The 19,112-nt window shown below is 42.1% G+C and overlaps 1 protein-coding gene across 3 annotated transcripts in view; it reads left to right on the top strand.

Annotated features, from left to right (window-relative positions):
* The window catches only part of ATP9A (ATPase phospholipid transporting 9A (putative)), a 61,828-nt gene that overhangs the window by 30,805 nt on the left and 11,911 nt on the right, over positions 1-19,112 (top strand). For all 3 annotated transcript variants that reach the window (XM_027442931.3, XM_072026593.1, XM_038166319.2), the window contains 9 exons: positions 1,667-1,879; positions 6,970-7,131; positions 12,836-12,928; positions 13,770-13,853; positions 14,704-14,874; positions 16,809-16,907; positions 17,165-17,254; positions 17,375-17,519; positions 18,356-18,420. In XM_027442931.3, the coding sequence (XP_027298732.1) occupies positions 1,667-1,879; positions 6,970-7,131; positions 12,836-12,928; positions 13,770-13,853; positions 14,704-14,874; positions 16,809-16,907; positions 17,165-17,254; positions 17,375-17,519; positions 18,356-18,420 (1,122 nt within the window). The remainder of the gene's footprint in view (positions 1-1,666; positions 1,880-6,969; positions 7,132-12,835; positions 12,929-13,769; positions 13,854-14,703; positions 14,875-16,808; positions 16,908-17,164; positions 17,255-17,374; positions 17,520-18,355; positions 18,421-19,112) is intronic.

Below are 19,112 nucleotides of genomic sequence, written 5' to 3'. Positions count from 1 at the left end.
ATTTCTCAATAGTTGTGGTATTGCTTCGTTCCTACAGAAACCACAGAAGTGGTTTTCAAGGTACCTGTGCTTTTCCTTGAGCATGAACACCCCATGTAGTGAACTGGATTTTTCATATCACATTGTTCTTGTTTTGATCTAGAGATTTTAGACTCAAGTGCATTTTCTGTAACCCAACAAACTGAAACATGAAGCCAATATTCTTGCCTGGAAAAGGGCACTACCATAAAAAGGATTTTTATTTTTTGATTTTGTTCAAGGTGGTAAAGATATACAGCATTTTTCCTTGACCTCAGTAATCTGTCTGGTGGCCTAGCTTTTTTTCTGGGCAGACTGTCAGGCTACTGTATCCTTTTAACCATGCATATTATGATTGCTAAATACTTGGTATTTTGAGCAACTATCTTTTTCACTGACATGTGTCTCAGGTAGCTTTTAACTCCTGTAGCCATCTCTCTCTTTCCCTCCTCTGCTTTCACAGCCCTTAATAGCATCTGCTTCTTCTCTTGCTGTTGAGACCCTTAAATGACTGAACTGTACATTTTTTGCTAAATACAAAACAAACAACAACAACAACAAAAATGTAATAAAAAAAAAAAAAAAAAAAACAAAAAAACACCACAAAAACAGACTTCAGATTTATTTGCCATCATTTTGTATTCAATATCCAGAGAAAACTTGACTACTGGTTAATTATTTGCCAAACTATTCAATATTTGTTAAGAATGTTGTGATGACTGTGAGTAGTCCAGTATGTGAATAGTTGTACATCAATCTAAATGTACTTGAGCTGAGGGTTTGCTATTGTTTGGTTTGTTTAAAGCCTGTTGCAACAGTGCTGATGAGCTGCAACAGTAAATTTGAAAATCTTGTGTGTCCTAATCACTAGAATGTGGAAAGTAGCATGTGGAATTACACTGGTAAAGGACGTGTCTCATAAAACGTTTATCATTACAAAGTCAGATTTCTTATAATGAGAAGCATTTGCAGGCAATGATTCATTTTGAACTGTAGTTCTTATTCTGTGCTCTTATTTTTACCACGTTGTGCCCTTTGACCTGGAAGCGAAACTTTTGTCCTCTTGACACTAAAGGTTAACAGACCAGGAAACTAGATCACTGTGTGTCCCCTCTTCAACCAGGATAATTTAGTAATTGTGCAATTATCTGAAGAGTCCCATTCTGATACTAAAAATAGTATTAAAAATTAAATGAATGTAATTAAGATTTTCTAGGTCCATACAAGTCATCTGTTTTCTGTTTTCAGCAATTATATGCTCTTGCGCATGAAACCCAGCTGAGGCGAAACTTTCAGAACCATTGGTCTTTTGTGGAGCAAAAAGTGGTTTCATCAAGTCTTCTGACTTTGGTCTTGCATCCATTGGTGTTTGGTACATCTGCAACTAAGGGCCGTTTACTCCATGTACCATTCTAAAAAATTAGGTGAATTTTTTGTGGGCACCTTCCTCCACCACTAACTGTGATACATAAATTGAATTAGTGTATTCCTGGTCAGAGTTAGAGTACAGTGAGCACATCTCATTCCAAGGGACAGAAGAGTCTGCGAAACTACTATAGTACATATATACTCTTCACTGAAGTAAAGTTTCAGTTTGAATCTTTTTCTCTCCAATTAGACTTTATTCTTTTTTTTTTTTTTTTTAAAGCAATCTCAGGACCCACCTGCCGTGAAAGGCCTTACCTTAGCCACCAAGGTGCGTAAAACCATGAGCAGCCGAGTGCACGAGGCCGTGAAGGCAATTGCGCTGTGCCACAACGTGACGCCGGTGTATGAGTCCAACGGGGTGACAGACCAGGCTGAAGCCGAAAGACACTATGAGGACTCCTGCAGGGTGTACCAGGCCTCTAGTCCTGATGAGGTCAGTTTGTGGAGTTTGGTTCATGTTTCTGCACTTGTGATTTGTCCAGGATGTATTTTGTAGGTCAGTATTTTAAGTTCCTTTGGCAACGCTTAGCAAATTATAGGCAATGGTGTCTTGGGAACTTGTGGAAGGTGGTTGGAACACTCTCATCAGCCAGCTTGTCCCTCATTGGCAGTGTTCAAACTTCCAGACAGAGTTCAAAGTTAGAAGTCTTGCTGGGTCTCATGTCTTACCCGGGAGGCATCCCTTGCCGTGCAAATGGGACAGACCTGGAGCCTGAGTTAGCTCTGCAGGATAACCAAAGTGAACCAGAGTTGGTCTTGGAGCAAATCTGTGCTGTGCCATTTCTCCATCAGCACCTAGTCCAGCCTGGGCTATGTGTAGTGGTACAGCAGAGGGGAAATTTGCAGTTCTCCAGAGGATTGATGAAGACTCTTACTGGGCACTCTACAGAGCAGACTGAGTACATAATGCATGATACAGTGCTCTCTGCCATGCTCTGCAATATTTGAAAAAATAGTGCTAGCATATGATTATTGTGATGCATCTTCTTGAGTGCAACTATGCTAAAACAATTTATCTATTAACTTGTACATTTGGTTTCTGCCATTGAAAGACAGAAGTTTTAAACTTTCCATAAGAATCCTACTGAGGTCCTATCGGTCATTGGGCTACATTTGGAGGATTCTTCCATGTATTGACCCAAATAAAACAAAATTCCCTCTGGAAATAAACTTCTCACCCTTGACATCAGAAGAGAAAGTAGCTTTCCTTATAGTTAAAGATGAGAAATTGTTTGCATAAAAATCAATGTATAGGTAAAAATCCTCAAATGGACAGGTTTCTGAGATTGTAGTGCATGTATTACTGAAAGACTGGCATACAGAGTTAGGCTCCACATTTTGTGCCATTCAGAATATTCTTTGTGGTGTTCTTCTACCCAAGCATGCAATTCATTACTTTCATATAATGTGGTCTTCTCTGTATTACACAAAACCACTATCTTTGCTTTTTTTTTTTCCCCCCACTCCATTGGTATGCCTACAGTGACAACAAATGCTTACCCCTCCCTGCTTTGAGCTGGTGAGCAGATCCCACACCATGACCCAAGTCTTGTGTTTTGCTTACCTGCTTTTCTCCTCTAATGTGTTGCTTTCCCCCATGAAGGCAGCTTTACAGAAAGCAACTGCCTTTGGATTGAAATGAGATCTGAATGATTTCCAGATGGTAATTTTTGTGATCTGTATTTAAGTTTTTTCTTTCCTTTTTTCCCCTAAAGCATTTACTGGCTATTTTTGTGCAATCCTCTGTTTATTTACATGTGTGCTGTGGTATATAGTGAAGTCAGTGATTTTTCTTTTCCTTTTTTTGCTTTATATTATTCTGTCTTAAAAATATTTATGGAGCAATTTGTCTCAAATACCTAAGGGATTATTGTTTGTTTGTTTATTTTACTATAGCATGATAACTAATCCTACCAACATTATTGTTTAAGTTCTTTTTTCTTTCTTGTGGTGTCTTAAGTAGAGAATTACAGTGGGTTCAGAAATCAGATATGCTTTGCTGCATTGAGGAAATCTCGTCTGTAGGTCTTAAATATACAAATATTGTTTAGACGTGCTCTGTGTATGTTATACTAGGTGGTACAATATGCAGGATCAGCACAAGTCAAGTCCTTGAGAAGAGAGTGATGCTGTTAAATAACATTCCCTGTAGGGGAATGGCTTTGGACTCCTGTTAAAGCCAGCCTTTGAAATTCTATATCAATAAAATATTACCATGGCAGGGAAGGTCAGTTTATGAAATGAGTACAAAAACTTGTATTCTCTTTACTTTAACAGCAAGGGTAATTTCTACCAGTTGGCATAGGATTCATTTCCTGTAACAGAAAGCAGGATTTCCTAAATTTGTTTCCTGTGCACACTGCTATTTAGAAGACTTCAAGTATCTTTATTCAGGTATCAGTTACAGCCTTGGGGCTCTGCAAGCGTGTCAGTTGTAGCCATACAGTAACTAACAGGGGAAATGAAATAGATATAATCTGATCAGAGATAAGAGTGCCTGGGATTCCTGGGCAAACAGTCTTTAACCCTGACAGCCCACCGCAGCTGCCAGGACATGAAAGGGTGCTCCGATCAATGGGTTTCTGCCTGTTGTCTGTGTGCCTAGGCAACCCTAAATGGGACGTTTGTAGAGCAACTCATAGCACAGAAGGATCAATTTGTCCCTTTGGAATGAAATTTATTAGTCGATATCCACTTTGGTGGTGGCTTGGGTAATTTAATTGTCAGAAAGAACAAAGTTGAGGGGATGGTACGGCGGGCTCCCGTAGCTGCTCTGCTCTGTAATGCACGGATCTTTGTCTGACTTGGCCAGGACAGAGCTACGAACTCCCAGAGAGCTCTCAGGAACCTTTCTGACTTCTCATCAGTCAGCATGGGCTCATGAAAAGGTGTATGAGTGGTTTCCATCCTGGTTAAAGCTGTCAACGTATCTTTGCATCTTCCGTGTTTCGCATCTTTTTGCTGTGACCAGGAGCCTTCCAGTTACCGATTTATGGGGTGCAGAGTAAAGTTTTTCTGGCCCATGCCGCTCTGGAAGCACGTTGCCTGGCCAGATGCCCCGGCCCTGCAGGAGAACTGGTGGCCTGGTGTCCTTGGTGTCGTCCTGCAGTGTTCAGGGCTGAGCACGTTGTGCTTTGTGGTGAATGGGAATGGCAATTTCAGTGCTTGCAGTGGCTCTGATGGGAACACTTCAAAATGATATCACTTTTCCTCTCTGTTAATTCGCGAAGCACTGCAGAGGCTGGGAGGTGACAAGTTAAAAGGGGTCAGCCCCACTTCCCCGTGCTGAATGGGCTTCACCTGGAGGGCCATTGAGGGCTGAAAGAAGTAGTGCTCCTGGGCCCAGCAGCAAGGGAGAGGGGGGATTTCCTTCATTACTCTTCCCCTTCTGCCGACATGCCTTTTTGTAGTCTCAGGGCCATCCGAAATGAGTGGTGGCGCACAGGGAAATGCAGTTAGTTTGCAGTATGATGTGTGCAGCATAGCAGGTATCCTCTGCTGCTCTTCCAGTTGCTACTGTGTGCTGGGCTTTTCTTTTAGGAGGTTTGAATGCTTCCTGACATAGAATTGAAGTGAGATGCTGGCAGGGAATGAGGAATCTGTGAAAGAAAGTAGCAATGGAGATGCTTTAACAGCCTGAGGTGGGAGCAGAGCTTTATGTCTTCAGACATTTGTAGCTCACCAACATGGGCAGATGAGCATCTAGTGCTATGTACACCAAGCAAGTCCTTGTGTTAACATCACACTGTGAAAAATTCTCAATCATTATTAACCAGAGTATTAGAAACCTGAGCTCAATCTCTGCTCTGAGAGGTAGTTAGGAGGATTATCCAACTGCACCCTTTAATGCACTAAGGATGTCTTGAAGAAACTTTTGAAAAAGAATCTTGAAAGATCCTTTGATTTGTTGTAACCTTTGTGAATAAGCCTGCAAAAACTTGCTAGTATTAAAACAAATATTGATTTAAAGGCCTTTAAAGACAAAGGCAACTCAGCTAATTTTTTTTTTTCATCTGATGATTTAAGACTACCTTAAGAAAGAAAAGGATTTATTTTAGGTTGTTTTTTAAACCTAATTGTGGATGAAAGGGAGCCGAGATATAAAAGATTGTCTGATTAGACCAATTGTATCAACTTTCCTAGTAAAACCTTGAGTCGATGCAAGTATTTATAGATTTCATTTCTATCTGTATCCTAGTGTATGTGATTTCCCAAAATAAATCTCACTTTTATGTAAGGTATTTGTGGGAATAGGCAGTAAAAGCAGAACCTGAAATGCCCAAGGAGTAATTAACCTTCAAGTCAGCAGCAACCATGTGCCACACATTCTCACATTCTTGAGAACGTCACTGTAAAAAACTTCTAGTATTTTGTATTTGTTTGGGGAAACTATCCCTTGATCCTTCCTGTAGGCACGTGATATATGGGCTTATGTCAGCTGCTGCTCCCATCCGTTACTGCCAGGACAGCTTCTAGAGTGAAATGCCTGTATCTCAGCAGGATCATTCCTAGGTGGCTATGTCAGCTGAGGTGGGGAGATGGGGGCAGCGCTGGGGGAGCAAAATGAAGTCTTTGGTCTTCTGTTGTGACTTGGTTGTAATTTAGTGAATGCTTGTAAGGAAATCAATGTTGCAGGTCCTCAAATACGGAAAGCAGCAGTCAAAATGATAGTTGTATAAGCTCAACTGAGTATTACTGTGTGTTGAAAAACAGTTTTTTTTTTAATTATTGTTATTAATTTGTTTATTTTAATGTGTGGGGCAGAGGAGCTCTGCTAAAAAGTGCCTGCGAGCCAGCCTTCATCTGTTTTGCTGCTCAGTACAGAGATTGCAAATTGCTGATGAACTGTTACTACCAAACCGAGTACAACAGGGAGCTTGTTTTCCTTTGTTTTTCCATGTGAATTTTTAATGATCTCTGCATTAGCATTTCAGGCTTTGATACTGTAAATCCAGGGTGAAAGCATCACATTGAATTCTTGATTTCATAAACAGCAAGTTTTGAAACAGCACATTCAACAAGTTAGGTGTTTGTAAACAGATTTTACTAATGGGCCCCTACAGAGGTTTGGGCGCCCTGGAGCTGGGCAGAGGGTACCGGTGCCTCCGTTTGCTGGATGTTTTCCTTCTGGACACTGCAGCCAGAAGCAGGGAGCCGGCGGCCACCTCCTGCTAAGGGCCTAGGAAGGCTTTGCAGCTGATTCAGGAGCTGGCCCGCCCAAACCACAGAATTACTCTTAGTGAAGGCTCAGTGTCAGGAAAAGCCCGTTATATCCAGCTGTACCCGAGCACCTGTGTAAAAAATGTATCATTAACATTAGGTGGAGATTTCAGCAGCCTGATGATCCACAGCCCACCAGTTTTTCTGGAAAACTTGGGCTCTACCTACATGCCTGACCCAGAACCATGGTCAGGGTGCTAGGCCTGGACTGGCATTTCCCTTTCTGCCTCCGTGAACGGTTTTAATTCATGATACAGCATAAGTTTCAGAGCAGATTACAACCTGCTGTGCCTTTCCTCTCAGGTGGCCCTGGTGCAGTGGACCGAGAGTGTGGGCTTAACACTGGTGGGCAGAGACCAGTCCTCCATGCAGCTGAGGACACCAGGCGGCCACATCCTGAACTTCACCATCCTCCAGATCTTCCCCTTCACTTATGAGAGCAAGCGCATGGGGATAATCGTCCGGGTGAGTGGCTTCAGTTACACGCTTCTGTCTGTGATTCTCCTGTGAATATAATGTGGAAGGTACAAAACATTTGCTCTCAGGAGTGGTGTGCTTCCTCAGGCTATAAACTGGTTCTGTGTTTTGAGCTAATAGCATCTCGCTGCTGGGTTAGTTTGGTGATGTATCCTTTCCTTCATCTTCAATTTATTGAACTTTAGTCCCTCATTCAAACTGACAAGAAAAGGGAGGAGTGAGCTGAAGCTTCAGGCACTGTGTGCGTGTCCTCCATGGCTCTGTCTGCCTCTGGCTTCTCCTTCCTGCTCATGTTTTTAATTTCTATCCTGGATTTCAGCCGTGGGTCCAGCTTGTGCTCAGTCTCTGCAGCAGTTGTGGTGGTACAACAGGGGGAGATAGAGACAGCAACAACTGAGAAGGAGTGAGGGGTTGTGGACTGATGCCACAGCAAACAAGTTCAGCAGATTGGTAGTGGTAGTGCGGTGCTGCCCTGATCTCTGCCAGGTGCTGAAACTCTGTCAGACACTGTGGAAGTACAAGACTGCTGGAGAGGGCACTTGCTGTAGCTGCAGAGAATGGTGGAGGTCTTTCTGAGCTGTTTAACATCTCAAAGCCATGCTGAGAATGTTGTATCATGAGCAGAATTCGAAAATAGCTGAGTTAAGGTAAAAGGGTACATCTGTGCACGCAGATAATTTTATCAGCAGGGGCAGGCACTGCACAGGCTAAATATGTGCCCAGCTGAAATTGTGCATATTTGTTATTCTGTCTGCAAATGCAATAGAAGATCACACTTCCAGAAGTTAATTACCTTGAAAAAGAAAGAATAAGAAAGCATGGATCTTTTAAAAACAGTAGAAATGAGTTATCACCATTATCATCATTAGTTTTCCAGATACTGCTAGGAAATCAATGTTAGAAAAATAAATCAACCCAGCTGAAGCAAGGCACTTCCATTTTCCTGCAAAGCAAACAAGGTGAAGCGGTTTGAATATTTCTTTTGGAGATAATTAAAACATTGCTGTTACTTTTTTTTACTGAAAGTACAGACATATAATTGGTGCCAGGAATTTAAAACATGAATAGGAAACCTATAATCCAGGGCAAGATATGATTTGCTGTATCATTGCACAGGATCTGCAGCCTTGTTATTTAGGGTGGGGAGAATGGGTAAGGTTGATCCTTACCTCCTTTTGCTTTGTGCTAAAACTAGGTTGCTGCATATTTATTTGGGGGTATCTGGAAAGAGAGTGTAATATTATCTTCTGCCTCATATTTTAAATTATAAAACAGTAGTTGGAATAGTCTTTGTTGTCATTAGAAGCAGCTGGGACCAGGGTAGTGTACATGGGCCTCTTCCATAGCAGATTTATTTGGTCTGCTTCATTGGCTGATGTTTGGAGGCTTCACAAATCTGAACTTCTCTGGCTGTCTTGCAGAACACAGCCTCTGTCAGAAACAACGTCATGGAGGAATAATGTCACGGAGAACTTCAAATCTCTCAGTAACAGGAATATGGGTGATAAAGATGGAACTGTAACGTGCACACAATAGCTTTTGCAAACCCATGCTTGACAATCTGTGTTTCATACAGATTGAAATTCATTAAAGCTCTTGCAAATGGCTGTATTTGCATTATTCCACCTGTGTATTTTGGACCTGGATCTCCCGTTACTCAAGGAACTGCTTTTAAGTGCTGGATTGCAGGCCTCAGTACAGTGGCACAAATATGTATTTCAAGTTGTTCCAGGCTTTGGAATATTAAAACATGCCTGAGGGCAGGAATGCTGGTTGAAATGTGCTGATAGGCTGAGCTTGTACAAAGTAATCAGTGTGTTAAATCTGTGAGTGTAGAGACCTGACTGAATGTGTTTTAACACAGAGTCCCACAAATGTGTCCTGCTGCATGGGAGGATAGCTGCAGCAAGGATAGCACATGTACCTCTAAATACAGCAAGCATGATTTCTTGAGCTGGACTATTTTTTTTAATGGTAAAAGTGATTTGGAGCCTTCAGGCAACCTTTTTGAGTCCTAAAAGAAAAAGATGAGCAATAAAAGATGGAGGAATAAAAAAACCTTTCCCTACCATTGCTTATGATAAGTATTTTTTTTTTTTTTTTTTTGAGGAACTGTTTTATCAAAAGATTAAGAAGTGGGCTAACCATCAGAACAAGAAAACACTTCTTTTAAATTGTGATTGCGTGCTCAGCAGAGAAACGGATGCTCTGAAATTCTTTCTCATCTAACAAAAAGTAGAATCACAGAATCACAGAATTTCTAGGTTGGAAGAGACCTCAAGATCATCGAGTCCAACCTCTAACCTAACACGAACAGTCCCCACTAAACCATATCCCTAAGCTCTACATCTAAACGTCTTTTGAAGACTTCCAGGGATGGTGACTCCACCACCTCCCTGGGCAGCCTGTTCCAATGCCTCACAACCCTTTCAGTAAAGAAGCTCTTCCTAACATCTAACCTAAAACTCCCCTGGCGCAACTTTAGCCCGTTCCCCCTCGTCCTGTCACCAGGCACGTGGGAGAACAGGCCAACCCCCACCTCTCTACAGCCTCCTTTAAGGTATCTGTAGAGAGCAATAAGGTCGCCCCTGAGCCTCCTCTTCTCCAGGCTGAACAAGCCCAGCTCCCTCAGCCGCTCCTCGTAGGACTTGTTCTCCAGGCCCCTCACCAGCTTCATCGCCCTTCTTTGGACCCGCTCAAGCACCTCGATGTCCTTCTTGTAGCGAGGGGCCCAAAACTGAACACAGTACTCGAGGTGCGGCCTCACCAGAGCCGAGTACAGGGGGACGATCACCTCCCTAGCCCTGAAAAAATGATCCTTCCGCAGGTAGAAAAGTATCTAAGTAGAAAGGAGATCTTTTTTCCCCCCCTTTATGTATGATAAAATGACAAGATGCAAGTCAGTGATCTGAAGCTTGTGCCTTTTAAAACGACCATGAGCTACATTCCTCCCATTTAGGAAGAAAAAGTTTCCTATTGTGCATTTCTGTATTTAATGTAGTACTGCTGAAGAAAATGGCAAAACTCCCACTGGTGGTCAGTGGGAGCAATATCAGGCCCAGATCCTAAGCCTGTAAAACAGGTTTGTATTGCTCATAGAAGCACTGCCTCCTCCATCATGCTTGGTAGCGAAGTGTCTTTATTTTGCAGCTGTGAGCTGCTGCTAAGCCACTGTACAGCCTCCTATGCACCCTGTGCGGAGCCAGGTTTGAAGTAGCAGATGCTGGCTGCCTGAGTGTTACCTTAGCATGTTCCTGTATATTCCAAAATACTATCTTTGAGCAGGGTTTACATTTGCATTAAAAAACAGTTTAAAAATCAGTAACTGTCAAATAAAATGTTTTTATTGAACATGCATGTATGCAGGTGTAGGCATTGATGTTGGTTTTGATACGCAGCTTGCAAAGGTGGTTAGTTACCTCTTCAGCAGATCTTCTAAGACTGTGCTACTTGTCTATGGATCAGTAGAAAGTAGCATAGAGTCCACAAGACACCAGAAGCATTGTGCAGGAGGGGAGAAGAGAGCAGCTGTAGAATGAAACCACACTCAGGAATGCAGCGAGTAGAATTAAGACGGTAATATTTTCTGCTCAGCCATACAGATATTGCCCATTCTTAGAAAATGCCATTTTTCCAGCTAGCAGGAGCCACTGCGATTGTCTTGCCAGCATAATCTGGGTATAGAATTTCAGCAAGTGATTCATGCATCAAGCTCAGCAATGCTGTTACCAAACTCTTTGGCAGGGACGCCCGTCTCCCCTGCTGGTCCAGTCCTCTCTGGCTCTCATAAAAAGATCTCCTTCAACACACAACATTTAGTAAATAAAATAGTAGTTAATATTGAAAACAAGTAGCAGATGTTGCCTCATTTGGGATATTTTTGCAATATCTTCTATATGTGATCAAACTGTCATATCTGTAGCTGATTATTTCAGTTCTAAGAAGTCCTGTTTTAACAAAGCAGCCACTCTTTACAGTACTGTTTACTTACTTATCTTCTTGAAAAGAGGCCTGTTTGTTTGACCACAACATTTTCCATTCTTCTTTCTCTCTGCTTTTTTCCCCTTACCCATGTGGAATGGTCTTTGTTGCGAAGCGAAGATAGTGCTATTGTCATATCTGGAATTGAAAGAAGCCTTTGAACTGTGGCCAGAATCAGACCACGGTGGAAAAAGATGCCTCTCCAAAACAATATAACTGGCAAATCTTTGTGTAGATTTATAGTGTGATCTTACCATAATATGAGAACGCACTAACCTCCTACTGAACTCGGTGAGAGGAAATGACTAATGCAAGGAGATAGCTGATACAGTATTTATATTGGACAAAAACTCTAAACTATCTTAAGCCGGTTCTGCAGCACGGGAAGTAGAGTCCTCATGCAGTTTCCTACAGAGATGTTAGACACTTTTTAATCAAATAATTTAATAGATAAACCCTTACCTTTTGCCAGTGCCAAAAGTGTTATGTTTTATTTAAGCAGAGTTTGTTTGTTTTGGTAGTTGCACGCGTTCTGCTTTGGGGGAGGTGGGATGTGTGTGTATCGGTATGTGAAGGCTAAACCTTTCAGGGCTTTGAAAAACATTCTTAGGCTTAATCATAAGAATCTTACCTGCAAAGCTCTTTGAGCTTGGCAGAAGTCTTTGGTAGAGGATCTTAATTATCCTTGGCCACTTCTTAATTGCCCTAGCCAAGTCACTTATTTCTCTTCGTTGGGTTTTTAGTATCTGCATCAGGTGCTGCTTTGCCTTGCTGTGCAAGTGAACTGTTTTGCCACAAGACGTCAGCCTTTTAATCTATCGACTTGTACTCCTCGTGTGTGAGAACCATCACTACGAGCTTCTGTAATGGCAGAGCAGATTGACGCCTATATTAAACAGTGTAAAAACAAAGCAGTGTTCATTGTGCTTTTCTTTAATTTCTCCTTTTACCTAAAGTATTTCTTCCCCTTTGTTCATGGCTGTCTATTTCCAGACCTTTCTAGACTTTCTGCTCTTGCGTGTTAAGTTTATTTTCTTCCTATCCCTGGTGGCTATCTTCGTTTACAGAGCAGTTTGTTCCTTACTCATTGTTTTGTCTCCTTTGAGGAAATTGCCAGGGTTTCCATTAGCTTGTAATACTAATAGCTGTGACCTCCTTAGGTATCTGCCTGGTTAGAAGGGATTTTTTAATTTGTGGTAATGTAAATATGCTTTGCTTGCAGCCTACAAATTACTTCTATCAGATAAGGCAGGCAGCAATCTAACCTTTCCACGGCAAGCATAAACTTTAATTATGCTTATGTTGTATAATGTAACGGGGTAAATTAAAGTGACTTTTACTCTGTTAATTTTTCTGCATCTGTTTTATTGTTCCTGGTAAGTATGAAGCAGGTTTTCAGGGTGAGGGCTAGAGGTTACTCCAAAGGCACACGCTGTTGGGATTGAGAGGTGGCTGCACAGGGATCACATGTTGCTGATTAAGAAGCTGATCATACTTGTCTAAATTCCTGCTGCAAGTAACTGAACTGTAATTGAATAGGCATCTCCTTCTGGCCCTGAGACAAGATGCTGGGCCAGATGGACCTTCAGCCTGACCCTGCACAGACATTTTTGTGACTGTTGTGTAAAAAACCTCATCACTTAGCTTGCTGAGACCACTCCAAATGTGCTAATAATGGCCCAACTTTGACTCTTCTGCTTCTCAACTTCAGGATGAATCAACAGGAGAGATCACCTTCTATATGAAGGGCGCTGACGTGGTGATGGCTGGCATTGTGCAGTACAACGACTGGCTGGAAGAAGAGGTATGGGGAGGTCTCTCTTGGTCCTGAGGGTTCCACCCGAGAGTGCTTTTCCCCTTCCAGGGCAACACCTGACAAAGCTTCTGCTGTCAGTGTGCCAAAATGGGCACAAGTGCTAAAACACCTGCAGGCCAAAAGATCATGCATTATGGCAATCCACTGTTAGTCTTCAGCCTTGTTACTTCGGCAGTAACAAGGAAGTCAGGTGGCAAGTTCAGCATATTCAGTGCAGAATAATTTCTAAAAATAAAATGGATTTTGCTCCAGACGGGTTGCTATTCAAGATCACCTAATTTGTCATGGGCTTGATCCTGTGTCTGGATTTATTTTAGACTGAAAGGTCTGATTTCAAAACTCCATTTGGCAGATTTGTACTTGGATGTGTTTGTCAGGTTAGCAGTAATGTTGACACAGAGTTCATAGCAATAGCTTCATTTACTGGTATTCCTCAGCCCCACACCCCAGAGTTCATAGAAATAATGGATTGGTCTTATTTTAAAGAGTTTGTGGCCAAAGATTCCAAGTCTTTAAATAAAAGGTTTGTGTCCTTTTACTTAGGAATGGAGAAAATGAAATCAATGGGGCTGTTTTTGCCATGTTGATATGGCAGAGGGGACAGTTTTGTTTCTGATCACTGGGATAGATTACAAACCATTGCAGATCTCCTTTTTTCCTCTCGAGTTTATCATGCACTTTATCAGATGTTATAGACCTGCTGGGGTTGCTCAAATGGGACGGTTATTTTCTTAACCTGCTATCTTGCATTGCAATCTCTGAAATGCTGTGCATAAATCATCTTACTTGAGATGCAGTTTATGGTTTACAATGTGATACTTCTTTCCAGTGTGGTAACATGGCTAGGGAAGGCCTGAGGGTTCTCGTTGTAGCCAAGAAGTCTCTGACAGAAGAGCAATATCAAGACTTTGAAGTAAGTTCTTTGTTTGTTTTTTTTTTTTGCTTTGTTTTTAAACAAATAATCACTGAAGTGATTCTCACAGACCTCTAATGATAATGCCGCCTCTCATCTCCGTACTCCTTCTGTTAGAATTGCCATTTTTCAGTGTCTTGCTGTTCTTTTAATCAAAGTGCCTTTTAAAGTGATATGTAGGAAACTGGATCCCGTCCAGGACTCTCCAAAACAGTTCCTGAATCCTGCCTTCTAATCTTCTGCGGTTATAAATTCTGCAAATATCCATCATTCGTTAGACAAGTTGTGTTTGTTTGAGGCAATGTGTTGGCTTTTAATTTTCATTGTTGCATTCTGGCATTCAGGGAAACTACAAACATCCCACATAAAACACAGCCAGGCTTCATGGAAACACAAGCTTCACGCGTGGGGTTTGTTAGATGGGTCTCTGTACACGGTGCTAACTTCTGTACCCCAAGCAGGCAAAATGTGAAGTAAAACTGGTTAAATGCAGAAGTGAGATGGTGGGAAACTTTAGGATTCTCTGTTGTCCTCGTTTGGAGAAGTGTTAGTCACAAAAGCAGTGGTTGGACCTGTGGTGTGATGGCAGCGTTCCCAGGTTTGTGTGTGTGTGCCATGCTGTGTGCCATGTCGCTTGGCTGGCAGGGGACGGGGCAGAATGACACAAACTTCCTGAAACATTTTCTGGCCCATTCTGTAACAGCATCTTGTGCTCATGGGCCATTACAGGTGACACCTCTGAATGACAGTCAGCAGATAGTTTTGGGGCTTCATGCTGGCTAACCCTGTGTTGCACAAAAATGCAAGCTGACCGTTCATGTGGCTGTGTCTACCTCTGCTCTGTCCTCAGGCACGCTACGTGCAGGCGAAGCTGAGCGTGCACGACCGCTCCCTGAAGGTGGCCACGGTCATCGAGAGCCTGGAGATGGAGATGGAGCTGCTGTGTCTCACCGGTGTGGAGGATCAGCTGCAGGCAGACGTCAGGCCCACTCTGGAGACCCTGAGAAATGCTGGCATTAAGGTTTGCCTAATTTAATATTACCCCGGCAGAAATACCTAGGCTCTCAGGAGTTTACTGTCCTGCAGGCAGAAGCTGACGGTTTGGGGCCCTGTCGATTAAATGTTCTAGCAAGTGCCCTTTGGGAGCAGGAACAGGGAGGCTGGCTGATGCATTTGAGCACGACTTTGGGTACAGAACATGTGGGAAATGTTAAAAGTTAACACGTGAGAGTGTGTCATCTTCTGTGCTTTTCTTCCCTCAGCCTGTTCTGGCTCCATCCACCGAGAAACCGGGTGCACGTGCAGGAGGGGAGCTGGAGGAGACTTGGGGGTTGCATGAAACAACAGGGCTGTTGTGGGGTTTAGTGGGTGACATTGGTAGTAGGGAGATGGTTGGACCAGATGATCTTGAAGGTCTTTTCCAACCTTTATGATTCAATGACTCTGGCACACGGTGGAGCTGGGATGAAGCGCTCGGCTGTGGAGGTCAATGCTTTGCAGCAGCCACTAGAGGGTGCCTGAGCCAAGAGAATGAGAGGCTGGAAACCCATTTTTTTTGGGCTCCTGCATCTGAGACGCAGGCACTTATGGCCCCAGCTGTGCTTGGCAGAGAAGGATTCTTGCTCAGTTTTCCTCTCTGAGAACTTGTCATTCAGATTCTGGATTTGAAAAAGGGAAAAAATAAAAGACTAAACATTCAGATTCAGGCAGTAAAAGTAGATAAAATGTTCTGCTTGTGGCTTTTCTGCTTGAAATATAAAAGTGAGCAAAATATTGAGCTGTGCTGCAAATACAAAAGCAGGGAGGGCTGTGTGTTGGAATTTAGATAGGAATTGGAATTCCAGGCTTAGGACAGTCTTCCAGAAGTGTTTTCTGTTTGGAGCAATCCCTTTAAGCAACATGATCTTGAGCTACAAAGTGAGATGAGCAGAATAAAAGTTACTCAGCAGTGCTGTGGCTTTATCTGATATAGATCTGGCCAGTAACTCCGGAGCAGTTTAATATTGTCTTCTCACCTTGGCTGCAGTGGGCGTTGTGGTGCAGTGTGGGTTGTGCAGGGCTGTGCTTGTTATGGCGGTATGTTCATTAGGGTATAGCATGCAAAAAGCAAATCAGAACTGAAGGCAGTCTTGTAATTCATTACAGGGACCATCTTGTTAAGATCAAATCATTTTCCAACCTCAGATTATTAAATAAATGAGTCCCTGTGAATTTTTAAAAAAGTTTAGTTAAATAGTTAAATAATCTTGGGCGTTGTCTTGAAAGAATAAAAACACTGAAAAAACAGAGGGGGGGGGAAATAGAGAAAAAAAAAGAAAATAATAGAAAATATATATTTACAGTATTGAAGGAATTCCCTGCCAGACTATAATATATTATTGCTGCTGAATATTGCTGCTGACATTGCTTTCAAATGCCCCCCCACCAGCAGAAAATAAAAAGAGCAGTGTGTGTGTATATATATTTAAAAAAAAAAAAAAAGACTAACACAAAACCAACTCAGTCTGTTCCAGACGCACACATCAGCAGTGAGCTAACCCCAGTTGCATCATCCACATTTGAGGCAGGGCCATGAGGGATATTTCTGCAGCGAGGCCTGCTTATTTCAGCGTACAAGAAATAGCTGGGGTGGGACACATTAACACACGCATACACATTCTTTAGCTTGCATTTTGTGGGTTTTATCAGCAGAATCTTGAAATATTGCAGGTGGAAAAATGCTATTCAGCTTGTAACCTCTTTTGCAATTCAGCCTCTTTAAAAGCTTTGCTTTTTTTTTTTCATACATGAGAATTTTCTGTACATATTAAAATAGGGCTTTTTTAGGGAAATAACTTGTATGTGTATTTCCTAATAATTCTCTTCCATGCCTGAACTGATAGGTGGTAATTTTAGATGTCTTGCAGACGTGGCTGTTAAGTTTTGTGTTTAATATATTAAATACTTGGATTTTAGGTGTGGATGCTGACAGGGGATAAGCTAGAGACAGCCACGTGTACAGCGAAGAATGCTCATTTGGTGACACGGACACAGGACATCCATATATTCAGACTAGTGAGTAATACCCGTGTACTCCTCTCAAGACCTGTTCAGGTCACCAAATGCCAGGACAGGAGGGGTGCTGAGATCAGAGCTCTGTTCCAGCAGCAGACCCAGACTATTTATGTTTTTTTGACCCAGCTTTTTATCCCCTTGAGGTTTTGTTTATCAGTGTGCTGCCTGTCCATACTGCTTTTGCTCGCCTTGAGACTTGTTTGCTTTGTTGGGGTGAAAACAAACAAACTCTTCCTCCCTGCCATGTTTTTCTCCAGGTGACTAACCGTGGAGAAGCCCATCTCGAGCTGAATGCCTTCCGCCGGAAACATGACTGCGCGCTTGTTATTTCTGGCGACTCGCTGGAGGTAGGCTGAGAGCTCCCCAGACTGTTCAGGAGCAGCCCCAACACCCTGTCGCTGATTTCTGATTTGTAAAGAAACATAGCACAAATGTAGTGATTGATGCTTGTGATCTCTGTAAATTAGGTGTGTCTGAAATACTACGAGTATGAGTTCATGGAGCTGGCGTGCCAGTGCCCTGCCGTCGTCTGCTGTAGATGTGCTCCAACACAGAAAGCCCAGATCGTGCGTTTGCTGCAGGAAAGGACTGGCAAGCTCACCTGTGCCGTAGGTAATGGACTTGAGAGAAACTTGAAAAACAGTTTTGCCTCCTTTTTAGTCTGCTCAACCTCTTGTTCATACATTAGGCAGAGTCTAAGATTTTGTGTCTGTGGGGACATCTGTGGCTGGTATGAAAAGACTGAAAAGTGTTTTAAGCATGTGAACTGTTGCTTTTCTTTAAAAGCCTGACTTATGTCAGCTCCAGGCTGCAAGCAGCCAGAGGTTGAAGTCAGAAAAGTGTGTTTTGGCTATGCAGCTGTGCAATAAGAAATCTGTTATACCTGTTTCAGAAACAGCACCGCTCTAGTTAGAGTTGAGTGGCCGTGTAGAATGGAGTCTATTTATTTATTTATTTTTAATGTGAACAGTCCTGTGTCATCCCATAACACCTGGAAATGCTGAGCTAAGGAACAGGTTCTTTGTTTTTTTCTGGGGGAAGGATGATTGGTAAAATCAAGTTTCACATATGGAAACTCATAAATATTTGGGGTGATACCTTTGCGGAACAGAGTTTGAACTTTGTCAGATACAGTGCTATTGTTAACAGGAGCTTTATTTCATCATTGTATGTAAAATAGTACACCTACTAGTCAGTTTAACTGATCAGTGGCCTTGAATTCATACAGGTCTATTAAAAAAAACAAAAATCAGAACAAAAACACACACAAAAATCAAACCACTTCTTTAAGAATTCGAATTCCCAATTTCTGTTTAAATTCCTGCTTTTGTTAATAGGGTTCAGTGTTTCTTCTAATGTTACAGCCTGGCCCAGATGCCTTTGGTTAGGTTGGAAGTTGGATCTGTTGCTTAACTACCAATGTCATTCATCTGTGCTGTGACCTGCAGGTGATGGAGGGAATGATGTTAGCATGATTCAAGAGGCTGACTGTGGTGTCGGAGTTGAAGGAAAGGTGAGATTCTCATGCTTAATAAGACTTCCTATGGCAATTCAGAAACTAGTTAGCAAGTATCTCTTAAGTAAATCCTCAGAAATTTGTGCAGGAAAGTGAGAAGCTTCCACAAGAATAATTATCCAACCAAAAATGAAGTGACAAATAGTTTTAGTAGAGTTGAAGTTTCTAATTTGATTCTTGGGAGATTCCTTGAACTTGAACCACCATGGTTAGTTTGGGGTTTTTAATCGTGTGTTGGTGCTCCAAATGCTGGGGTTATGATTGCTCTTAGAATTAAAAATGGGTTATATTTTACCTGTAGAGTGTGTATTATTTTAGAAAGCAAACTCTAGGTTAGAGTTCTAGTTCATGCATGTGGAGTTGTTTTGAGTGAAAGGACTGAATTTAATGGGGGTGGAAAGACTGCTTGCAGTATGCCAAAACATTAAAATTGAGTGAACTGTTGAGACTGAAAATTTGTGTTCAAAACTGACCTGGTATAAAATGAGTGTCACGTTAACATACATGTTGTGAATCATAGTCCAGAGGGTTGATTAGAATCAGAAGCCAGGGTTCAAATGGGAATTCTTTTCATATTTTTGCTCTTTAAGTAAAGGCTGTGGTGGAAGGCAGAAATGCTGAGGTAATACTCTTCTCCACCTAATGTATTGCAATTTTTCCTGGAAATTCTGTTGTGATAACTAGTAAAT

Source organism: Anas platyrhynchos, chromosome 21, assembly GCF_047663525.1.
Source record: "Anas platyrhynchos isolate ZD024472 breed Pekin duck chromosome 21, IASCAAS_PekinDuck_T2T, whole genome shotgun sequence".
Taxonomy (NCBI): Eukaryota; Metazoa; Chordata; class Aves; order Anseriformes; family Anatidae; genus Anas; species Anas platyrhynchos.
The sequence above is the reverse complement of the archived record's forward strand: the minus strand, read 5'-3'. Positions and strand labels throughout refer to the sequence as shown.